Source organism: Camelus bactrianus, chromosome 16, assembly GCF_048773025.1.
Source record: "Camelus bactrianus isolate YW-2024 breed Bactrian camel chromosome 16, ASM4877302v1, whole genome shotgun sequence".
Taxonomy (NCBI): Eukaryota; Metazoa; Chordata; class Mammalia; order Artiodactyla; family Camelidae; genus Camelus; species Camelus bactrianus.
In genome coordinates this window covers 39,836,658-39,862,725 of record NC_133554.1, presented here as the reverse complement: position 1 = coordinate 39,862,725, position 26,068 = coordinate 39,836,658, and the positions used below count along the sequence as shown (strand labels likewise).

At 33.6% G+C, this 26,068-nt stretch overlaps 1 protein-coding gene across 3 annotated transcripts in view; it reads right to left on the bottom strand.

Annotated features, from left to right (window-relative positions):
• Positions 1–377: 377 nt before the first annotated feature.
• Positions 378–26,068, bottom strand: part of NSRP1 (nuclear speckle splicing regulatory protein 1) — a 36,602-nt gene continuing 10,911 nt past the window's right edge. For 2 of the 3 annotated variants that reach the window (XM_074343182.1, XM_074343183.1), the window contains exons 3-7: positions 17,078–17,134; positions 9,658–9,786; positions 8,506–8,755; positions 7,504–7,612; positions 378–5,830 (exon numbers count right to left, since the gene is read on the bottom strand). In XM_074343182.1, the coding sequence (XP_074199283.1) occupies positions 4,765–5,830; positions 7,504–7,612; positions 8,506–8,755; positions 9,658–9,786; positions 17,078–17,134 (1,611 nt within the window). In that variant the 3' untranslated portion in view covers positions 378–4,764. The remainder of the gene's footprint in view (positions 5,831–7,503; positions 7,613–8,505; positions 8,756–9,657; positions 9,787–17,077; positions 17,135–26,068) is intronic. The other variant, XM_010958237.3, reaches the window with a different exon arrangement.

Genomic DNA, 26,068 nt, shown 5'->3' with positions numbered 1-26,068 from the left:
AGAAACATGGCTTTTCCAGGCAAAGCAACTAGTGTGTGAGAAGGCACAATTATCATGAAACAGCACTGTGTAGTTGGTATGATTGGACCGAAAGTAAACAAGGGAAGAGAGAAGGAAAATTAAGACACTGAATCAGAGGAACAGCTGTTTACTGATTCATAAAATCTTTTAAGCACATTGTTTTAGACCTCATATCATATATTTAAAAGAACACGTATCTAGCAACAAATATAGTGAATCCCTTATTTATACCTGTCCAAATAATTCATTACCAAAGAACTGCTGCCCCATGCATAAGCCATTTGACCAATCATCAACATCTACATAGATTCTTCCTGCAGAAATGACTAAGATTAACCAGCATGGCCAACAGTTCCTCCACTTGTACATTAAAAATGTTTATTGTGAGATGTATAATGCATATGAATAATACATAAAACATATTTACAATTGAGAGAATAGTGAACAGCCAAGTAGCCACTACGCAGGTTAAGAAACAATATTGCCAGCATCTAGAAGCCCTGTATCTCTCCCATATCACAAATGGTATCTTGACTTGTAATAATCATTTCCTTGTTTTTCCTTAGTTTTATCACCTACTCATGTGTTTCTAGGTAGTTTTGCCTTTTTTTTTTTTTTTTTTAATGTAAACTATACGGATTACTTGTTTCTTACACCACTGTGAAATTCATCCCAGCTGTATCTCTGGTATATTCATTTCACTGTATTGTGTGTATACATACATACCAGGTTCATTTACTACTGATGGACATTTGGGTTATTTCCAGTTTGGTGAAAACACTATTATGAATATTCCTGGTGCACCTGTGGAAGACAAACATGCGGCATCAATATTACTACGTAAAGCCAAACTGTTTTCCAAAAAGGTCGTACCACTTTACCTGCCACTAGAAACATACATACATACTTACTCTTGCTTCACATCCTCACCAACACTTGATATTTTCTCAACATTTTTGCCATTCCTAGTGGATGTATAATGGTATTCATTGTGGTATTAGTTTGAACAAATTTTTATTCACTGCCATGTCTACTTGATATCTATATGGAAAGAATCTTAATCCTTGTATTACACCACACACAGAAACTCACTCCAGGTGTATGGTAGATCTAGAGGAGTGTTGTCCAGAACTTTCTGCAGTGACAGAAATGTTCTATAAATCTGCATTTTCCATTATGGTAGCCCCTCGCTTCCTGTGGTTATTGAGCACTTCAAATGTGTCTAGTGCAACTGAGGAATTTAAATTTTACTTAACTTTTAAGTTGGACTTCATCAAAATTAAAGATTTCTGTTTGCTGAAAGATACCATTAAGACTGAAAAGGCAAGCCATAGTGGGGAGAAGTTACTTGCAAAGACAAACAACTATCCAGAATATATAAACGAGCACAGGTCATGAGAAAAAAGGCAGGTAGTCCTACCTCAAAAAAATAGGCAAAAGGAAAAGAATTCTTCAAAAAGGAGATATCCAAATGCTAACAAATGATAGCCCTCAGGGAACCCCAAAATAAAACCATGAGTTATCATGCCCATCAGAATGGCTAAAATTAAAAGGCAAACAAAACACAAAACATAAACAATTACAAGTGTAAGCAAGAATGTGAAGCAACTGGAGCCCTCATATATCATCTGATGGAGTTTATTTTGGAATACTGATTGACACTACCTACTAAAGCTGAAAATAAGCATACCCTATGGATCAGTGATTCCATTTCTAGGAATTATCCAGTCAAAACATATATATGTACATAGAAGCCAAATACAAGAATGTTTCCGGAAGTGTTATTCATAATAACCCCCAAATGGAAGCAACTCCATGTTCAACAACAGTAGAAGGATAAATCTAGAAAACAAGCAAAACTAATCTATGGTGTTAAAAGTCAACGGGAGCAGGCTGGGAAGTGGTTTCAAGGGGAGCTTCTGTGGTACAGGTAATGTTCTCTTTCTGAACTGGATGTATTCCCTGTGTAGATCCATTAAACTAAATACTCATGATAAGTGCACTTTTCTTTATACATGTTGTAATTTTTAAAAGCTTATAAGAATGTTCTGGTAAACTTAGACATAGATTTGTCAGAAGTAGAACCTTGTTCTATCAAACAGGGCTTTTTGGGCTACAGAAATCCAATTCAAACTGGCCCAAGAGAGAAGTATTGGTTTAAATATCTAAAAATATAAATGCTCCACTAGAGCCAGAGGTTCAAAAGCAATCATCAGGTCTTTGTCCTTCTCTCCTCTCATTTCTGCTTTCTTTTGTGTAGGCTTTATTCTGTCAGGCAGTCAGGCACTCATTTCCCTATGCAATTCTGGACTTAATTCATCTTCACAGTCCAGAACGCTAGTGGAAAACGTCTCTTTAACTTCTGACAAGTCTCAGAACTGGCCTAGCTTGAGTCACGTACCTTTCCTGGAACCTGTTCAGCCCCATTTGAATCACTGGACTAAGTAGTGAAGGGGTACTTTCTTAAGGGAAAATCAAGGCACTGATCCCAGAAAAGGGGAAAAAGAATGCCAAAGAGACAAAAAAATATCTGGGGAAGGAGTTAGAAGAAACCCTTAATTTGCAGCTTCTCCTTGAGTTCATGTCAAACTTGGTTAATAAAAGTAATGCATAATAGAGTTACCATATGATCCAGCAATCTCATTCCTGGATATATACCTGGAAAAAACAAGAACTCTAATTCAAAAAGATACATGGACCTCAATGTTCATAGCAACACTATTTATAATAGCCACAACATGGAAACAACCCAACTGTCCATCAACAGACTGGCTTAAGATGTGGTATATATACACAATAGAATATTATAAAAAATTAAACATTGTCATTCACAGCAATGTGGATGGACTAAGATTATGCTTACTGAAGTAAGTCAGACGGAGAAAGACAAATAATATATGATATCACTTGTATGTGGAATCTAAAAAATAATACAAATGACTCTATATACAAAACAGAAAGACCCACAGACCTAGGAAACAAGCTTATGGTTACTAAAGGGAAAAAGAGTGGATGGGAGAGACAAATTAGAAGTATAGGATGAACAGATACAAACTACAGTACACAAAATAGATAAGCAACAAGAATTTTCTGTATAGCACAGGGAACTATATTCAGTATCTTATAATCTATTATACAATATAATCTGAAAAAAAAACTGAATCACTATGCTGTACACCTGAAACTAACACAAGACTGTAAATCAATCATACTTAATTTTTTTTAAAGTTACATTTAACTTTCCCTATCTAAACCATCCAAGCTGCTTTGTTTTAAGTCTCTGAACACTAGAAGAGGGAAACCAAGTTTCTTATCAGATCGCTCCAACTCCAGCCTCTCCCTCCTAGACTTTATCTTGCATACTATGGTCAAATTAATCTTCCCAATATATGGCTTTAGTTACGACAACCCTAACAAAGGAGTCAAATTCTTTACCAAAGTTGAAGATTTTTAGCCTGTCACTTATGGTCTTCCATGATTTCACCCTAACGTTTTCATAGTTACATTATTCTACACCCCTCTGTATATACTAAGTCAGTGCCTTTGAAGTGTTTGTCACTGTCACTGATCTATTTTAAACTATTAGGATGTAACTGATATTTAATGAGTTAGTCAAGAGATACAGGTATTAGCTTTCTTGTTATTTTTCCTTTCTGGTTTTAAGAGTGTAATAAAATGATTTATGAACGCTAAATTTGATCCTTAATATACATATTTTTTCTAAAGGTCAATATTCTTACTAAATTATGTTTATCCTTCTAAAATAAGGCAATGTAGTAACTCTTTATGATAAAGTATGAAAGATATAAACAGCACTTTCTTAATGGGAAGACCTGTTAAAGAACTATTTTTTCCATAGCATTCATCGTTTTCCTATGAATAAATTATTTACAGTATATAATTTCCAATGGTAAGTTTCAAAGACTTGGTACAAAAATTTGTTTTATTTTGATACGTAAATGGAACCGCTAATAAGTTGTACTATTTTTTTTAGAGTATATTAAACAAGACATCTTCATAAATAGGCCACCTGGATCTTCAGCTAATTTCATTTAGGCTGAGTATCTCCATCTTTTCACCCTTAACTAAAACTGATTTATAACATAACCAACTTATTAACTTGCTGGGGTTTCAGAATTAAAATGATTTTTAACTTAAAAAAAGAGGAATTATGGTATGACATGAGTGACATAACTTTTAAAATACAATAAAAGCATCAATTAATGTACAAATATATCACTATTTTTATTTTAACTTAAGACAAGTATGCTGTTAGCTAAAAAGTTACTTAGGCAAGATGTGTGATCTGTATTTCACACTTTTACAAATTTTAGAACACAAAGTGTAACAATATTCTCTGTTCAAATCCACATATTTTTATCTGAAACACAATTACTTATAGAACAAATAGCTCCCGCAACAAACATGAGGAAAGTTGTTTAAATTATCTTTTAATGGTTGTAGTAGAGCCAATTTTCTTCATTAAGTACCTGTGGGAATTTAGGTTGCTTGAATACAACCAAGAATGTGGTATTGATAAGTAAATATTATATTTCAATTTAGTCAAACAATCAAGATAAAAGGATTGACTTTTGACTTACACCTAAACCAAAATGAATTTTGAAAATGTATTTTAAAATAGCCTCTCAACCACTGTTAACACACTCATGTATGTGTTCACACAGCACGTTCCAGGAGTTATAATTTTCTGCACTTCCACAGGTCTTTCTGCTGGGGCAGTCATCAATCATCTTCTTTCTCAATATATGTCTTTGCGTTAACTCGTGCCATTTGCCGGGCCAAGTATCTGTCTCTTGCTGACATTACGGTTTCTTCGTTGCTCCGCTTTGCAAACTTGTTCACTGTCTCAGGTGGCCTCTCTTGTTCTTTGACCGTCTCCTGACATTCCTCAGAGATTCTGTGTTTTGTTCCCAGGGATGTTTCAGAAGTAGAGGGTTTCTCTGGGTTTCTTTCTTTGTCTTTCTCCATGTTTCTCATTTTACTGGCTCTTTCCTGGTTAAGAAACCTATCCTTTGCCCTAGAATTCGGGCTGCTTTCCTTTCTGTCTCGATTTCTTTCTGAAGATTGAAAACTTACTTCTCGTCTTTCTCTATCTCTGTATTTATCACTGTTTTCATATCTTTGTTTCCTTGCTTTCGTATATTCTTCCTTTTCTTTGCTTTTCTCTTCCTTCTCTCCTCCTTTCTCACTGTGTTGGTCATAATCATTTCGTTGTCTATCTCTTCCTTGTTCTCTTGAGGGGTATTTCTCCCTGTCTTTCTCCCTTTTCCATTCCTTGTCATTTCTTTCTTTTGCATCCCTTCCCCTCAGTCTATCTTCCTGTTCATGCCTCTTCCAGTGGGAATCTCTGTAACTGGCCTCTCTGTGATTATGGGAATCCTTCCTTTCTTTTCGGTAATCCTGGTCAATGTAATAGTTGTCCTGGTCCCTGGATTGTCTCTCTTGGTGCTGATCTTCCTTTTTCTCATGTCCTCTTGACTTGGAACTTTTGGAGTGGTGTTTGGTACCATGCTCTCTTTCTTCACTAGATGACTGTGAGTGGGTATGATTCCTGTGATGCTTGGAGTCATTTTTTAAGGTCTCTGTGCCCTTTCCCCTTCTGCAGTTCGCTTTATTATTTCCTTCCATTTCATCATCCTCACTGCTCTTAGCATCAAAGTCACTGTCTGCATCTGGATTTTCCTCTACTTTCACAACAGTTTGGAGAATGCATTTCTCATGAGGTATTCTATTCTCTGAACTAACTTCATCGGAATATCCCTTTGATTTCTCTTCTTTTATCCCAGACCTTAAAAATATTGTAACACAAAATGCCACATTATCAATTACAGCAAGCAAATGTAGTGTTCATATAATTTCTATCAATATTTAAGTCAATACCACTGCAATTATATACAGTATTATTATCCAAATTCAAAAAGTGCTGATGTCTACTCTGTAAACATCTGCAAACTAGTATTTTCTAACCATTCAGAATATTTTCAATACTGGTAGAAATAAACATGTAAAAATCAGCCCTTCTGCATGGACCACTAGAATCTTTAGGCAGTGGTCTGTGCAAGGTCTTCATTTTTGCCAAACATAGACAAAAAATAACTGGGAAGATACATTCTGGATCTAAGTACTAGTTTCACAACATGAAGTTGTGGCTCTTTGGTGGATTTTTTTCTTTATTTTTAAAAAAGTTTAAGAATAGTCCTGGAAAGGTGAAGATAAATTTTTTCACATTTTTTTCACATTTCAAAATGGTGCCAAATCTATTTCTAAATATCACTAAATGAGCCCTCACATGATTAAAAAGGCACCAGCATCCTGCTATACCCCTCAGCATCTATTACAACAAAATGGAAACATGTGAATCCATCCAGCTATTACAATCAATTACATTAACACTGTTTACATCACCTATATTTTCTCAGCTGGTAAGAATGGTCAATTTATTTACATTACTCACATTCATTCTTACTAACCACACAAACAAAGCAACAACTACGGTTGTCTAGGAACTGCTGGCAAAAGTGTCTTGGCTAAAGGACTCACTAATAGTTAGGAATTCTATTATCAGACTCTGGGAAGTGCAACTACCAAATGACATTATGGAGTTTCATGCTGGCCTCACAACTGTTCCAGATGAAACTCTAATTTTCCATTCAAAATCTCAATTTTCAAATATACTTATTAGACTCATAATTCGCATCAATTTATAATCAAAACCTAGCAGTTTTGGGGTAATCCCCTCCCTTCATTCTTAATTCCATTCTCCTGCCTCTCCTCCTTCCCTAGCAACATAGACTCAAATCCCCTTATCTGTATGTTTCTATTCCAAAAAATGATTTACTTAGATACAAGTTTAGGACAAATTTTACCTTCAGCTATATACTTACGGCATAATCATTTCACCATTCCTATAATATCTCATAACTCTATTCAAAAACCTTTCAATCCTTATTTTCTTGACCAGTACTAACAGAAATATCTACAGAAATGGTAATGTCCGTATCTGTGCTGCCCAATACGGAAGCCACTAGCCAAATGTGGCAACTAAGTACTTGAAATGTGGCCACTGTGACTAACATTTTAGATTTAATGTAATTTAAAATTAAACAGCCACATATAACTAGTGGCCACACACTGGATAGAGCATTTCTAAGCCCTTGATTATGTGAATCTTACATTTTAGGGAGGTTAGGTCCTATTTATGAAAATAAACCATTTCTCTTCTCATATACTATCTGAACATGCATGTAGAATTACTGCAAAATAAAAATAATCTTGAATTAAATCTGCAGGTTTTTAAATTAAGAAACTATAAATTTCTAGTTATTCATTCAATTAGGTCAAGCTTGGCTGAGAACACAATATGCAATACTGCAATTCTCTGGTTTCAGAGTTAAAATGATCCCACTACCACAAATCATGAACAGTATCTTTCTTCTACACATTTCATATGCCACCTCTCACCTGGCTTCACGAAAACTACATGTAGGTACTTCCTCTTCACCAACTGCTTGATTTAATAGATGCCTATAAAATCCACTGAGATCTCTCTGCTTGGTTACATCCAAACGTGCTAAGACAAGGAAAGCAAAAGTGAGAATACATTCCACAAGGCAAAATGCAATTCAGTTTTACAGGCACAGAATATATAACACAGTGTATAAAGTGGTCTCTAGATCAGGAGTTGGCAAACTATATAGCCTACAGGCCAAATGTGGCTGCCTGTTTTTGTAAATAAATTTTTATTGGAATATAGACCTGTTTATTTGTTTATGTATTCCTAAGGCTGTTTTTGCATTACAAAGGCAGAGCTGAACAGCTGCAACAGAGAACACAGGGTACACAAAGGCTAAAATATTTACTATCTGGTCCCGACTGATGTTCTAGATGAACCCATAGGACATCCTTGACCGAGTCTTACACATTTGGTTTTTTTCCACTTAAAGTTGATAAGCACTTGTCAATTAAGCTATTTCTAAGTACATATATTTTACTTAGATCTTGAGAAACAACCATGAGTAGAAAGCACTGAAGTAAAGCACTAAGGTATTCTTCAACTTCTGCACAACTTTGTTCTTTCTTGAAGTAATGTTTTTCTTTTTCTAAATGCCCAGATAATGCTCCTTGGGTGATGTTACTCTAGTTTTCTCATCCCAGAAAACAGAACTAGGATTTAAATCTCAACTTACATTGTTTTTGACAAATGTCATGGTATTATTCCTTGTAATCAATGTTTTTACATTTGAAATCATTTTCTAATACAATGCTCTATAATAACCATAGCTTTAAGCAACAAAATGAGATGCAAGTGAAAAGTCCATAGAAATACATTTACTAAAAGTGCAACTGTGTTTTTAGTTAAAATCTCATTTTATAATACTACATATTATATCTTAAACCCTGAATTCATAAACATAAATTATGACATTATAATCTAAATGGTCAGTGACAGAGCAAATGTCTAACCACAAGGCGGAATTCTCCTGTCTGTTCCCTCTACCATTTCACCTTCAAGTGCAGCAGCCCTCTTTTCTCTTTCCTCCTCTTCAGCTCTTTCTTGCAGTTTTTTCTTATAAGCAGATGTTACAAATGCCTCTTTATCATCAAATTCTCCCTTTTCCATTTCTCGTTCTCTCTGTATTTTCTTTTCCATTCTTTTTTCCTGTTCCTTCTTTCTGATCTCAACTGCTTTTAGTAAGTTGTGAATATACTTAGGCTAGGGGAAAAAATAAGATTACTTAGGAAAGAATCAAAGATAATAACTGTTACTATTTTATTTTTATCATGAATTCATTAATATGAAAGTTGAAGGCTAAAAATCCAAATAAGTAGGATTGTGAACTTCTCAAAATGCAATATAAATTTACTAGCAAGATTGAAACTAAAATTATTTTCAGTAGAAATTTATGTGTAAAGACAGAAATTATTCAAAATGCCATTTCACTTTTTAAAAAAAAATCTCAAATAAGTAATTTCCCAATTATTCTTCTCACCTTTTACTGGCATTGTTTCACTTCTTCAACAGATATGTGAATAGGAAAGCTTCCTATTAGTTTTTCACATTAGTTAAAATATAATTATCTAAAATAGTAGCATTAATATAATTTTACACTACCACCTTATTAGTAGACACTGTGAAGTTCAAAGATCCTTAAAAAACAGGCTGTGCTTGTGAAAGAATAATAGTGATAGAAAATTTGAACTTATTTCAATCCCCACTCGCCCAACTTTTTTTCCAAACTAAAATATCACGACATATGTAGATGATTCAGTTACCAGCTAGGAAGAAATAAAAAATGATAAAACAGAAATAAACATGAACAGGAGAGGAAGTAGTACAAAGACTTTCTTAGGAAAAATTTTCAAAAAATAATTTGCAAAAGTTTTAGAGCAAAAAACAAAATTTATAAAATTTTTAAATAATTCACTTGTTCATTTTAGGATACTAAATATATAGCTTCCTGGGTTCTAACTCAAATCTATACTATCTGGAACTAGGGGCTCTTCACACTTCAAATACCTAAAAGCTTTTTCTCAGATCATCCTCATGCTGAAGTTAAGATTAAGATACAAAATGCAGGTCAAGGTCAAAGAAAGTTTGTATATTCAGCTACAAACCTTTCGGTCTTTTCCCAAAAGCAATTTGGGATTACTTTCTTCCTTTTTTTTCTGCATTTCATCATAAATACTGTCATATTCATATACAGTAGAATCTTCTGCAAGGGCCTTCTGGATTTCCAGTTTGGTCTTTAAAAAAAAAAGTAAACATGTTTCAAAAATATAAGCCAACTAATAGGTACTACAAAAAGTCTAATTTTTTTGAGATAGGATCATAAATCGGAAATATTATCAGAAAAATTGTCTCAATCATGTTTTAGACAACAATTACGAACATCAATTCTGGAGCCAGGCTGCCTGGATTTGAATGCTGGTTCTATACTTACTTGCTACTTTGGACAAGTCTGTTTAATATTTTTGCGTCTCAGTTTTCCTTATCTAAAAAAATGAGGATAATAACTGTATCTACCTTTCAAGTTGTTCTGATAATTAAATACCTTAATAAACTTAAAACATTTAGAACAGAGCTTGAGACAGACTTAAGTATTCAATAAATGTTAATTATTATCTGTTCACTTGTACATAAATAGAATTATCCACATCAAAAGTAGGGTATGACTTAGAAACATCTAACCTTGATTTTGAGATTGCCTATATTATATTACATACTAAGCTTTTATATCATCTTTAGTTGAGTTACCAAATGATATGTTCAGGTTTCAAATGGCAGGAGACACTTTTCATTTTATTTATTTACTTTCATTAAAGTACAATTGACATACATTATTTGACATTTGTATACATTGTGAAATAATCACCACAGTGTCTAGTTACCATGTCACAATATAAAATTACAAAAAAAATTTTCCCCTTGTGAAAAAACTTTCTAAGATTTACTTTCTCAGCAATGTCTAAATTTGCAGTGCAATATTTTGACTATAGTCACCATGCTATACATTACATCCCCATGACATAACTATAACTAGAGTTTTTTATCTCTTGATCCCCTTCACCCATTTCACCTACCCACCTCCAACTCCCCTCCCCTATGGCAATCATCAATCTATTCTCTGTATTTACGAGCTTGGTTTTGTTTTGCTGTTTTTTTATATTCCACATATAAAGGAAATCATACGGTATTTGTCTTTCTCTAACTTACTACACTTAGCATGATACCCTCCCGGTCCATCCATGTTGTCGCAAATGGCAATGTTTCATTTTTTATGGCTGAGTAGTATTCCACTGTACGTACACACACACACACACACACACACATTCACTCTACATCTTCTTTATCCAATCATCCATCAATGGCCACTTAGGTTGTTTTCATATCCTGGCTGTTACAAATGCTGCTGCAATGAACATAGGAGTTCATGTACATTTTTGAATTAGTATTTTCACTGTCTTTGGATAAATACCCAGAAGTAGAATTGCTAGGTCATGTGGTAGTTCTATTTTTAATCTTTGAGGAAACTCCATACCATTTTCCATAATGGCTGTACCAATTTACATTCCCACTAACAGTGTATGAGGGGTTCCCTTTTTACCACATTCTCACCAATACCTGCCTTGTCCTTTTTGATAACAGCCATTCTGACAGGTGTGATATGATATCTCACTGTGGTTTTGATTAGTATTTCCTTGATAATTAGTGCTGCTGAGTTTATTTTCACATGCCTGCTGGCCATCTGTCCTCTTTGGAAAAATGTCTCCTTAGACCCTCTGCCCATTTTTAACTGGATTGTTTTTTGTTTTTGTGCTGTAGTAATCTGAACAGTATATACTGGCACTACAGCACTGCAACATAGTTTGAAAAGCAGGGAGCATGATACCTCCTGTTTTGTTGTTGTCTCAAGATTGCTTTGGCTCGTTGAGATCTCTTGTGGTTCTATACAAATTTTAGGATGGATTGTCCTATTTATTCAAAAATATCACTGGAATTCTGATAAAGAATGCACTGAATCTGTACATTGCTTTGGGTAATATAAACATTTAAACAATATTCTTACTTATGAGCACCAAACAGCTTTCCATTTATTTGTATCTTCTTCAATTTCTTTCTTCAATATCTTATATTTTGCAGTGTATGGGTCTTCCACCTCCTTGGTTAAATGTATTCCTAGGTATTTTATTCTTTTTGATGCTACTGTAAATGAGACTGTTTTCTTAATTTTTATTTCTGATAGTTTACTGCTAGTATGTAAAAATGCAACAAACTTCTGTATATTAATTTTATATCCTTCAAATTTACTGAATTCATTTATTAATTCTAACAGTTTTTTGGTGGAGTCTTTAGTTTCCCATATATAAAATCATGTCTGCAAATATTGACAGCTTTACTTCTTCTCTTCCTATGTGGATGGACTTAATTTCTTTTTCCTGTCGAACTGGTCTGGCTAGGACTTCTAATACTATGTTGAATAAAAGTGGCAAGAGTGGGAATCCTTGTCTTGTTCCTGATCCATCCTCTGTGGATGATGTTAGCTGTGGGCTTGTCATATGTGGTCTTTATTATGTATTTGTTGAGAGTCTTTATTATAAATTTATGTTGCATTTCAACAAATGCTTTTCTCCATCTACTGAAATGATCATTGATTTCTGTCCTTCATTTTGTGAATGTGGTGCATTACACTGATTGATTTGTGGGTTTTAAACCATCCTTATATTCCTGTAATAAATCCCACTTTATTATGATGTATGCTCCTTTTAATGTATTGTTGAATTTGGTTTGCCAATATTTTGTTGAGGATTTTTGCATCTATGTTCATCAGGATATTGGCCCATAATTTTCATTTCTTGTGAGGTCCTTATCTGGTTTTGGTATCAGAATAATGCTGGTGTCATAGAATGATTTTGGAAGAGCTCCTTCCTCTTCTATCTTTTAGAAGTTTGACTCTTTAAATATTTGGTAGAATTCACCAGTGAAGCTGTCTGGTCCTGGACTTTTATTTGTTGGAGTTTATTACTGATTCAACCTCCTTACTAGTAATCAGTCTATTCAGATCTTCTATTTTTTCATTATTCAGTCTTGGAAGATTGCATGTTTCTAGAAATTTCTCCACTGCTTCCAGGTTGTTCAATTGCTGAAGCATAATTGCTCATTGTACCCTCTTATGATCCTTTGTATTTCACTGATAGCAGTTTTAATTTCTCCTCTTTCACTTGTGATTTTATTTATCTGAGCTGTCTTTTCCTCTAACTAAAGGTTTGTCAATTTTATCTTTCCAAAGAACCAGCTTTTCAGTTCATTGGTCTTTTTTTTTTTTTGTCTTTTTAGTGTCTATTTCATTAATTTCTGCTCTAATTTTTTTTATTATTTCCTTCCTTCCACTAACTTTGAACTTCATTTTTTCTTTTTCTAGTTCCTTTAGGTGTAGTTTGTTTATTTAAGATTTTTCTTATTTCTTGAGGTAGGCCTATATTGCTTTAAACTTCCAGCTTAGAACTGTTTTTGCTGCATCCCATATGTTAGGCTATGTTCTATCCCCATTTTCATTTGCCTCGAGGCATTTAAAACTTTCTCCTTTGATGTCTTCATTGACCTACTGGTTGCTCAGTAGCACGTTGTTTAATCTCCACGTATTTGTGATTCTTCCAGTTTTCTTCCTGTAATTTCTAGTTTCATACCATTGTGGTTTGAACAATACTTGATATGACTTCAACCTTCTTAAAACTTATTAAGACTTGTGTTATGGGGTAGCATATGATCTATCCTAGAGAATGGTCCATGAGCACTTGGGAAGAATGTGTATTATGATGCTTCTGGATGGAATATTTTGTACATCTCTATTAAGTTCATCTGGTCTAATGTGTCATTTAAGGCCAATGTTTCCTTATTGATCTTCTGTCTGGATGATCTAACCACTGATGTAAATAGGGGTATTAAAGTCCCCTGCTATTAGTATATCGCTGTCAATTTCTCCCTTTAAGCCTGATATTTATGTGCTCATATGTTAGGAGCATTAAAATTTATAATTGTTGTATCTTTTTGTTGGACTAATGCCTTTATCATTATGTAAAGCCCATCTTCATCTTTTATTAAAGTCTTTGTTTTAAAGTCTGTTTTTGAGGAGTGGCCAAGATGGAGTAGAAGGACGCTCTTAGCTCACCCTCTCCCACGAATACACCGAGAGTGACATCCATGGACTCACCCATCCACTCAGAACACCTGGTGAACTTTGACAGGACATCACCTTCTTCAAAAGACAAAATTCGCCACAAATCTGATAAACAAGTTTATACTGTATAGCACAAGGAATTATATTCGATATCTTGTAGTGGCTTATGGTGAAAAAGAATATGAAAATGAATATATATATACTCATGTATGACTGAAGCATTGTGCTGCAGACCAGAAATTAACAAAACACTGTAAACTGACTATACTTCGATTAAAAAAAAAAGTAAAAAAAAAGTAAAGTCTATTTTGCCTAAGTAGTACCCCTATCTTTCTTTAGGTTTCCATTTGCATGAAACATCTTTTTCCATTTCTTCACTTTCAGTCAGTGTGTGTCCCTAAATCTGAGGTAAGTCTCCTGTATACAGTATATAGATGAGTCTTATTTTATTTTTTTTAAATCCATTCAGCCATTGTGTGCCTTTTGGTTAGAGAATTTAGTTCATGTACATTAAAGTAATTATTGATAGGTATGTACTTACTGCCAGTTTGTTCACTGTTTTCTGGTTGTTTGTAGTTACTCTCTGGGGAAATATTTTAATGTTCTTCCCTCTGCTTTCAGATCATCAACATCTTATCTAGAGTTTCAAGGCCAGCTCACCACCTACCTTTTAAATGAGGCCATCTTTGAGGACTTTTACCCACAATGATCTCTTTCTTTTGAACTCTAATGGCTCATTCTACACTGCAATACTTATCTTTTAAGAATACTCTTGATGTTATTACTTTCTAATTATTTCACAAATCATAGTCTCTTGTCCCAGCTGTCCTGAGGTACAGAGATACGTATTTTAACTTTTTCTTTAATTGGTACATTGCCTACTGCAATGTGAAACACAAAAGGGATCATTTTTTAAAGTGATAATTTGATAGAATAATAGCATAATTATTCAAAGAACTGACCTAATATTCTCAGGTTTTCACAGGTCAACAGTTAGACTGCAATGATGTACATGCTAAATTAAAAACTTCTTTTCTGGCATATTGTTTAAGATATTAACATTTCAATTTATTTTAACCTCAGAAAAACAATGATTCTTCTGACTACATGGTAAATTAGTACTGCTAATTTTCCCTCCCCAAAACCAACCTGGAGAAATCAAAGGAGGAAAAAAATGGAATCCAAGAAATAATCATCCCACAACAACAAAAAGCAAGGGAAAGAGGATGCTAGGCTATTTTAAATTGATAACTTGATTTTTTATATATTGGGAGAATGGCAAGGGAGTACTTGTGTAGATATAGGGTATTATTAATTTAAGTTTCAGAATATATAAAGCAAAAACTGAACAGAAATCTAAGGAAAAACAGACAAGTCCAAAACTATAGTAGGGGATTTTAATATATGCCGCTCAGTATTTAACAGAAGAGACAAAAAAATTAGTGTGAATATATATGGATTCCCATAACTGGACAAATTAAAACACTTACTTTTTTCAAGTATCAAAAAGAATATTTATAAATAACTATTGGATCACACAGTTAATTTTGATACATTTAAAAAAATATATAATTAAAAAATCCTTAGCTTGACAACAGATATCTACCAAAAACCTACAGGATATATTATATTTAATGATGACATTAAAAGTTTTCCCAGTGAAGTAGGGAGTAAGAGAATGTTGCCATCATCAGTTCTGTGCACTTGAGGTCAAGATAAAAGAATTTTAAAAAGAAAAGAAAAGGGAAAAAAGTGGTCTAAGTTAGATAAAGTATTCTATTTCTAAGAGTATTTTCTTCTAGATTTAGTAAATGCAATCAAGGTGATATTCTTCACAATAAACGTTAGTTTGGGATTAAAGCAGATCAAGGGCTGAATCATCCAAGCGGGAAAAATAAAGTGAAAAGGAGGTAGCCACAGGTGGGAGATCAAAGCAACAGCAGGCAGGTGAGAGGTAGAAGAGCTGTAGCAGCATTCCCAATCATCCTTACAGTGAAGAAACTGAATTTGATGGTCTCTCTAAAATTCCACTGAGCTCTAAAATTCTGATTCAAAGCACTCCAGCATTTATGTTAGAGAATCAGTTTTTCATGCTTTTATGTGTATATTAAATCATTTTCAGGCTGCTGAGTTACACATTATATCCCACTATGAAACTAAGATATCTTAAAATAACTAAATACCTAGTTGTGTGCCCATTTCCCAAGGAGGCAGCAAAACACAGTGGCTAAAAGCTTGGGCTCTGTAATTTCACTGCCCAGGTCTGAATACAACTTGGCCATTTACTAACTATGAGATCTCATGAAAGTCACTTTTTGCCTTCATTTTCTCAACTACAGAATGGAGATTAAAAGACCAACTATCTTACAACAGAACTGTTGTAAGAATTAAAGATAATTCTTAGAAAGAAGCTGCTGTAATGTCTGGCACACAGAAAGAGCTTAACAAATTTATTCTTATGAAGAATTCTAGTTAGACAAGGGGAAAATAGGTGCCAAAAATAAAAGAAAATGTGGAGGGGAAAGAAAGGTACTTTGTTTAATTTCATTATTTTCTGCAGCAGCTAAATCTAAGATATACTGGTACAGTAGAAGAAAAATTAGTAAAAGTTCACACCTAGTTCTGTAATTGGCTGTATGATCATGAAGGGTAACTTATCCTTCTGAAATTTCAAATTTCTGAATCAGGAACATGGGCAGGTTTGTAAGAATTTTAAAAAGATAATGTATGTGTAAAAAGTAGTTGAAACACTATACGTTAACTACAAATAAAAGGTGCTGGGCAAGTCTACTGAAAACTACCTGATATTCCCCTTCCTTGACAGATAAGTTTAAAATAATTACAAAATTGAGAAATCATTTTTGTTATATACAGACTTTCTTTCTAGCAAGTAAGCTCACTACTAGGAATTACTAAACCATGTAATCCATCGTCAGACTAAATCATCTGAAAGCAGAAATGGGTTTAATCTACAACAGCAAAAAAGAGCTAATTCGTCATCATGGTTTTCTCCTTTAAAATTCATACAAAAAAATCTGACATCTATGTAAATCAAGAAACATCTTACACATTTTCAGAAAACAAACATCAAGGTAAAATTATTTCTTTATATACACCTACTCTGTTTAGTTTCAGTTATTTAGATACCAAAACTTATACTTTAAAATGTGAGCTGAGTGGGAGGGTATAGCTCAAGAGGTAGAGCGCATGCTTAGCATCCATGAGGTCCTGGGTTCAATCCCCAGTACCTCCTCTAAAAATAAATAAATAAACCAAATACGCTCCCCTCTTAAAAAAAAAATCTAAAATGTGAGCTGAAATACTTCACCAAATGCATTTAACTCATCCTTCCATCTTACCTGTTTCATTGCTTGCTTCTTAGCAGCTTCTCTCTGAAGGCTTTCACTGACAGAAGTCTATAAAATAGGAAAATGCTGTCATTATTTAAACCAATTTAAAAGTTATTTTCCAGTATTCTGTTTGGCATCTGGTTCCTTAGCTATAGTTAAAAACAGAAAGATAATATGAATTAAATTAACATTTTCAAGGTCTTTCCCCTAAACTTTAAGACAAAAGTGAATTTTCATTATAAATCATCAGAGTAGGCTATAAGGTGTAAGAGAAAATAAAATGGTACAGGATAAGATGAGGTAACATGGGCTTTTAGTCCCAACTTCACCACTAAGTTGTTCAAACTCTATGGATTTCAATTTGCTTTGTGTGCATATGTGAATGTGTATGTGCTGGGTGGGGGAGGACTGGTGCCTTGTAATACTAAAACAGTACGATTCCTACCAACAAAAAGCACATTATTTAAATATTCACCACTGAATATAGCATATCAAACTCTTAGTATATATTGAAGGCTTAGGGTCAGCCAGAACTATCTGTAGTTATAGTCAATCACTAAATTAAGCATTGAAAAGTCTACCATAACAGGCATTGTTCTAGCTCCTGAAGACAGCAGAACAAGAACAGTTTCTGTCCTAGAGAGATAAATGGTCTGAAAGGGAAGACAAATAACTAAAGAGATAATTACAATATAAATGTGATAAACAATATAATAAAGGGATTAAAAAAAGGGATGTGAGAGTACAGACTAGAAGGAAACTAAATGTATGAGGAAAGCCTTCCCAAAAGAGATATGACATTAAGACCTGAATCAAAACAAATTTAAGAGAAGGTAAGAGGAGTATAGAAAGTAGTAACCACACAGGCAAAAGTAAAGACTTGCAGCTAAGAAAAGAAATATAATTAGAATACTTAGGAAAAACCGTCTCCTTTAAAGTATAAAGCTTTATAAAAATACAAATCAGCACTGAAATGCATGGTTTAAAACGGTACATTTTATGGTGTGTGAATTACATCTTTAAAAAAAGGTTACTAATAAATTTATTTTTTAAAATATAATCCTCAGACTTAGGACTATAGTTCTCTAGCCTATTGACATACCCTGTTTTCAGCTGAAATAGTTATCAATTGGTGCTTCCTTTGTTTTCCATGGCAACAAAACAAAATAAACAAACCTATTTTTAGTTCTCCATGACCATGTAGATGAGTAGGTTAACACACAAAAGCCAGACAATAATAATAGAACACTTACTTAATAAATTAAAAGAAGCATACTGGCAGAGACTAAGTTCATTTTAGATAATAAATTCACTCCAACTGGAGGAAGAGATGTTAACAAAAATAACAGCTAACATCTATAGAAACAAGTGCTATTATGCTAAATGTATTACTTGTGTTACATGTATTACTTAACTCAAATGTCCCTGTTATGTGATATGACATATTCATTAGAATATAAATTTTAAGCATGAAAGTATTAAATATTCTAATAAGCATATCTCATGAAATTCTTTCCAATGCATTTTTATGCCTCAGTCTAATTAATGTATTTTAAATGTTTTTCTTAATCACTGAGTCAGTAATGTCCTTAGGATAGACTAGAAGGGTACATCTCCAAATGCTAGACTTTTACTTATTTTTATTACTTTTTCCTACCTCTCCTACAGTCAGTCACAGTTCACCTGCTCTCACTTTCAAACTGATTACTTCAACCTGACTACTGAACTTGGAAAAACAAAACACAAGGCTATTACTTTTTAGACGTTTTTTCCCTCTTCCCCTTAATGGAGGCACTGGGGATTGAATCCAGGACCTCATGCACACTGAGCATGCACTCTACCACTGAGTTATTACCCCCATCCCCTTGACTTTTATATAATATGGAATAAACAGATTGGGAAGGGCTTCTCCAATGTTAAGTTTTCATGTTTGTATCTGTTTAGAAGGAAGAAGGCTGACCTTTGAAAAAAAATCAGGTATTATTACTCACAGGGTGATGTGATAACTCCTCAACGAGAATAATTTTACATATCCTATTCACCAACTTGTATCTCTGGAATTTCAAGAGCATTAGTGGATAGGATAAAGAGGTAACTCTGAACTTCTGAAGCTGAAAAACTCAGGGAGGACTATCTCCTTTTGAAAGTCATTTGATCTCAGTTTTCTAGCTAAAGGAACTCTAACAATGACTACTAATGGTGATGGCTAAAATGCCAACAACTTGTTTAAACACATACACACAAAAAGCTAAAAATGAAAAAAGTAGCAGTAAAGTTTTTAGGTGTTTCAGTAGTAGTGATCCTACATAAAAATCAGCAAATGTATTAAATGACATTTTAAAATCTTCTACATAACAAACATAAGAAACACTAGTCTAGATTCATATTGGAGATATAATAACTAGTAAAATTAAAAGCCGGATCAATTAAGATTTTATATTTTAAAGATCAAGTCTTTCTAAGTTTTCAGAGATATCCTTAAATTAAAATACCAATACAAATGTTTAAATCAACTTTTAATTTAGTCTGGTCCATAAAAAGGAAGGATATGCAAGAGAAGATAAAAATGAAAAGAGTAGGTCCCCCTGCGTAAGTCAAGGAAGGTTTCATCTTACTGAACTCAGCAAGAGAAGAAACAGATTTCGTTTATGTGCCTATAAATGAAACAAAACTAAGATGTAATAACCACCAACACATCAGCCTCTAACTTTAGAGTTCTCATACTGTATGGCACAAGGAGGAAGTAAAGAATAATAATGGTCACAAGTGTAGGCTCAAGAAACAGTTTCAAACTGTTCTCTCTTACTAGCTGTGTTATTGATTGTGGTGGTAGTTACATGAAGCTATACATCTATATAATAGTATAGTAGGTGTATGCTACTCATCTATATTAATAGTACCTATCTCACAAGGGTGTTTTTGAGGATTAAATGAGATAATATGTGAAAACTATTTGGCAAGTATCTGGCTAAAAGAAGTGCTCAATAAGGGCTATCATTATTACCACTATTATTGCTATGCCCATGTTTAAGAACATGGGGATGAAGAAATGCTTATATTAGAATAAATTATGTGAAAATGGTCACTATAGGTTTTTTCCTTCAGAGTATTTCAGTTAAACCAAAGTGTACACCAGTAAAGCATGTATACTATGTTTCACTTTATAGTACACTTATCAACGTACTTAATAAAATATAAGATTGGCATTTACTTGAAGTTGTACAGTATGATTCAACATCTACTGAAACAGAAAAATCTATTCTGTTGAATATTTAAAAGGCTGTACATATCTTCTTTTGTGTGTTAAGATTCCTTAAGGTTTCATATTCAGTACACCAAAACACAGGAAAATGGAAGATGCACACATCTGAATCCTTCACTAGCCATGGGAGCTACGGCATAGCTAGAAATGGGTTCTTTACAACTGAGAGTGGCTTTACTAGCAACTACTTATAAATGAAAATATATGCCCCATAGCATGAGGTGATTAGATAGAGCACTTCTTTTTGAGCATCCTCTGCTGTGCTACACATTTGAGTTAAAGACACTTGAAAAACAGCAGATGCAAGGACATTCTGACCTTCCTTTTTCTTCCTAAAAGCAAGAGATAAAATTCCCATGTGAAAAGTACCTTCCCCATGACTAGGAGTTAGAAACATTCTTATCACCAGAGATGGGGAGTCAAGGCCAGGAGAAATCTATACAAACAGACCTTGTTAGAATAACTATCTTCCTTTAGACTCCTCAAATTTTTACTTTTCCACAATTGCTACTCTTTGTTAACCTACATATGCTTTTCTCCTGCTAATTGGTCTTTTATCAGTACCAGCTAGAGTCTCTAGTAAGGTGGAGAAATATTTTACCTCCTCTACAATATATGTCTCTACATGATTTTGCAGGATCTGAATTTGTATCCATTCCCTGCTGATGAACATTTATTTGGGCTTTTTTTTTTCTTTTTTTGGCAAAAAAGCTATAAACATTGTGGTGCATGTGTCCTGATACAAATGTTCAATTATGTAGGAGCAGAACTGCTACACTGCAGGACGTATGTTATCTAACTGTGCTAAATACTGACAAATTATTCTCCGAAGTGGTCCAACCAATTTACACTCCTTCCTACAGTTATAAATTCTTACTACTCTATACTTATGAACATTTTATACTGTGGAACATTTTATTCTTCAGGCAATTTTATGGGCATAAAACAATTTTACCTTGCATTTCCCTTATTATTAATGAAGCTGAACAACTTTTCAAGTATTTATTAGTCAACTAAGTTTGCTTCTCTGTGAAAAACCTACTCATGTCTTTGTACAATTTCCTATTTGAGTTCTTTTGCTTTTCCTTAATGATTTGTTAGAGTTCTTGGTATAGTTTGGACAACAATCTTCTCCTGTTTTTATGGTTGCAAATATCTTTTCCCCCTTATGGCTTGTCTTTTCCCTTTTTAAATGATACCTATGATACTGGCATCAAACAGGGACTCCTCATAACTCCCTCTCACAAAAAAACCTTAAGTACATTAGGACTCATGTTCAAATCCCTTCTATCTGAAAACAAAGATCCCCCCTCCCCTCCACCTGGCTCTCCCTGTAGCCACCTTAAGAATTCCTGGCATCCCATAAGAGCTAAAGTGGTCTATATCGTTACCTCTAGCCACAGTCATTCCTCAACCCCAGTGCAACCTGGCCTCTGTTCTTACCACTCCACAGAAATCTTTCTAAAACCCTTGTTAAATCCAATCAACAGTCTTGGTATTTATCTGAACTACTCAGAAATATCTGACATAGAGGATCCTAGCCTTGCTTTAAACTCCCTCAGGCTCATTCCTTTTTAGTTTCTCTATGTTCCATTCTTTTTTTTTTTAATTAAAGTATTGGTTTATAATATTATGTAAACACAACATTCTCCTTGAACTTCTGTACACAGGACAGCATTTAAGATCTTTTTTTTTTTAAAGGAGATACTTTTATTTTCTTCGCTAAACAAGAAATTTACAACTTGTTTTCTATCTATAAAGCATAGCATATTAATGAATACTATTTCATTCAAAGCACTTTATCATTACATGACAGAGATAATTATGTGTTCCTCACCAGACAAGAACCTTATTTGCTTCACTGCATAATCCCCAGTGCCTAAAACAATGTTGACACATATCAAGTACTTAAAAATCTTTTTTGGGGGAATCCATTCTTAATTAGCTACTTTCAGTCTCTTGAACACACCATGCCTTCTTTCAAATTTAGGACTTTTGTATACCTAACTCTCTTTAGATTAACTATGATTTATCCTTCTAGTCTTGGCCCCCTACAGGAAATCTTCCCTGATGCAGAGAATGTGTTAGATATTTGTACCTCCTAGGTACATCTGTATTTTCTCATTTTGCTTATCATTCCATACTGAAGTTTTCAACTTACTTAGCTGTATCCCTTACTGACTATAAGTTTCACAAGGACAGGGACATTGTTCAACATACTACTGGAAGGCTTGGCTAACAACAAAATGGGGGGGGGGGGTTGTAAAAAAATTACCTCATAAAAAAGTCTAAATGAATAGAGAACTGTACCACATTTCTCGGTAGTTTCTTAAAGATTAATCAATCCAAGGCAGTTCCAATACAAATCAGGAGAGTTTTGTTTTAATTTTTAAGGAATTTCACAAACTTAACTCTAAAATGTCTATGTAAAAATAAAGATCTAAAAAAACTTAATCAACTTTGTAAAAGGAGTGCAAAATAAGGGACTCACCCTACTAGATAGTAACATTTACTACTAAGCCATAATAAACAACTGCAACAAATCAAGAGCTTAGCAGCAGATTTGTGAATTAATGGTAACTTTACATGATAAACATGACCCACAAATCAGAAGGTAAAGCATGCAATGCCTATAGATGGTACCATTCTAAGAAAGATAATGTTGGATCCCTACCTCACAATATATATAAAAAGTGAACTCAACATAGATTAAACACCTGTATGTAAAACGTACTGCAAATCTACTACAAGAAAAGATAGGTGAATATCTTGGTACTCTCAGGGTAGTGAAGACCTTCTTAAAAAAGACTTCTTAAGCACAAACCACATAGGGGATAATTGATTTAACTATATTAAAACGAGATAATTTAGGTTCTATAAAGAACACACCATTATAGTCAACTCTAAACTACAACATCAAATTAGCTCTCAAATACTGCACTTACATTTGTTTCTTACATTACTGTTCTAAGAGGACAGTTCAGTTTGGCAAGACTCTCTTCCACATGGTCATTCAGAAACCTAAGCTCTTTTCAGTTGTCACAAGGGTACAGAGGAAGTTGAGTCATGGCCCGAAATAATAAATCCATCCATATTCCAACTTAAAACAAGGAAAAAAGAAGTCCACATCAAAAACTTTTAAGATACTGAAGCAGAATTGCATGAGATATTTTTGCCTATAGTTGACTGACAAAATGAGCCACATGGTCTCAATTAGCTAATGATAAATAGAAAATATAAACTCTGAGCAGCTACATGCCCAGTTTAAATGCTGTCACAACAAAAAGTGAACAGATTGTTGTGAATCTATTTTGTGAATTATAAAAGGGACAGGAAATAAAATAGAAAGGAGAACAGAGAATATGAATGAGAAATTTACAGAAGAGAAGAAATCTCTAATAATTAATAATCAATGAAGTGCAAAGTAAAACAACTAAGAATGGGAAAAACTGTTGTGTTAATAAGATGAAGAAACAGCGACCACTAACAGAATATAATTGGTAGACATTCCAGAAAGCAATTTGCCAGTATTTACTGAAATCTTGTATCTATATACTCCCTGATGCAAAAACCCCACTCGCTGAAATCCAAAGAAACCCTTTGCTTTCTACTTGGCTTTCATTGAGACATGTACAACAATGTTTTTTATAGTGTTGCTGTGATAACAGCAAACTGAGGATAACTTAAATGTTTATTTCTGAGGGAATCGAATAAAATACAGTGCATGCATACGCTATAGTTAGAATCAACTAGGTATATACAAGATAATGTAGTATTGACTGAAAAAAGTGAAAGCTATACTACAATGATATTTATATATATAAAATATACACACTCAAAATAACACAATACAAAAGGATGCACACATAATTCAAGAATATATATCAAACACATCAGACTGTTTAAAGGGAATGAGAAAGGGGATGAGGGATGTAAGGGAAAACTAATAAATAAAATAAGAAAGGAGCCTTGTGCAGGCTGATGTGTGCCTTGAAATGAGAAGTATGACTAACAATTCCCCGTATGTTTCCAAAAAAAGCTTATTGCATGAGTAACAGCTCTTTCCTTGCCACAGATGTCACAGTTCCAGAAAGACACACACACATACACACAGAAAGATGAAAATGTCATGAAGGTTGCAGTTATAAAATAACAATCTTATCTGTTTTGTGTGACAATTTCTCTGTAATGAAAAGATACATACAGCAAAAAGTGGGAGGAGCATAAAAGGAGTGTAAAAAAGGTAATTTTAGACTACTCATAAGAAAGAGTATGATTCTTTAACATTCACATATAAGATACGGATTAAAGGGAAAAAAACTCAGAACACGGTTCTCAATATCCTATGTTGCATCAGTCAAAAAGAATGGCAGAAAATATTTTATAAGATTTAGTAAAAACATATTTATTATAATTAATAACACCTCTTCCAATTATTGCTTAATTCACCAATAAAAGGTAAACTACATTTTATTCCTCTTAGAAACACAAACTTATTTTCCAAAGGAATATCATTACCCATGTTGGTAATAACCAGCATGCTTGTAATCAACAGTTGAAGGTCTTTTAATCCTACCCACACAGGCCAAATTTTAATGAAACACATTTGGTAATGTATTTTTTTCAAAAGACAAGCAACAGTTTGGCATATAATATATAACCACAATGACCAAGTCAGGTGTGCAGCATCCCCAGCACAGACTTTATTAGAGTTCAGTTACAAGTACACAATCTCTTGACACTGAAGATGTAGTTCTTGCAGATAAAGTCCAAAGGCAGGAAATGAATCTCCTCCCATATGCTGCTTCTTATCTTTAAAGTAACCTCAAATTATTACCAAACTAATAAAGTAATTTTGTTTCAGAAAGTGATCTGATCTATTTTATTTTCAGCTTTTGATAAATCCAAGAATGAGATGGGGGATTATTGCTTTTGTCTGACTATACATACTGAAACACAACATGAAAATAAAGGAAAAAAATTTTTAAATGATTTTTATGTTGAAGCTAGAATAAGCAACATCAAAGCCTATCAGTATATGAGGAAGAGGTGTATGGTTTTAGGAAAATAGAAAGCTAATTTTGTTACTTAACAGCAAATTTGGAAGTAAAGCTTTTACCATCTTCCAATTAGAAACTGTCAGTTTAAAATGATGAATAAAAAGGGTGCAATGAGATTGTATAAAAATCAAATAAAATAATAACTCAAAAATATAATTATGGTTATTACTGCCTTCTGTATGGAAAATTTTTCTAATATAATGGTTCTCAGCTAATGGACTCAACCTAAAATTGAGATCAAGATTCTATTAAAGAGTCACAAAAAGCCAGGTCCCCAAATAGGACAGTCTAACACAAAGTGGGATGCAGACAGCACAGGACACTTTCAGATGACTAACAAGTAATGATGGCAGTTCCTGCACACAAAGAAGATATTATTTTTATTATAGCAATATAATTACCATTTATTATACTTCTGCTCTGTGCCACACACACTATACTAGCTACTTAAGGTACCTCTAACCCTTAAAGTAAACTTTTAGATATTATAGTGTTTTTTTTAATGTGGAATTGAAACAAAGAAATTAAATAAATTTGCTCAAGATCTTACAGCTAGGAAGGCAATGCAAAGCTTCTGGTTTAAGGTGGCAAATTAATACATACTGCTGCCTCCTCCTCCTCTTCTAAACCTTCAGAATGACAGAAAAGAAATCTATAATTATACTAGAAAACAAGAAG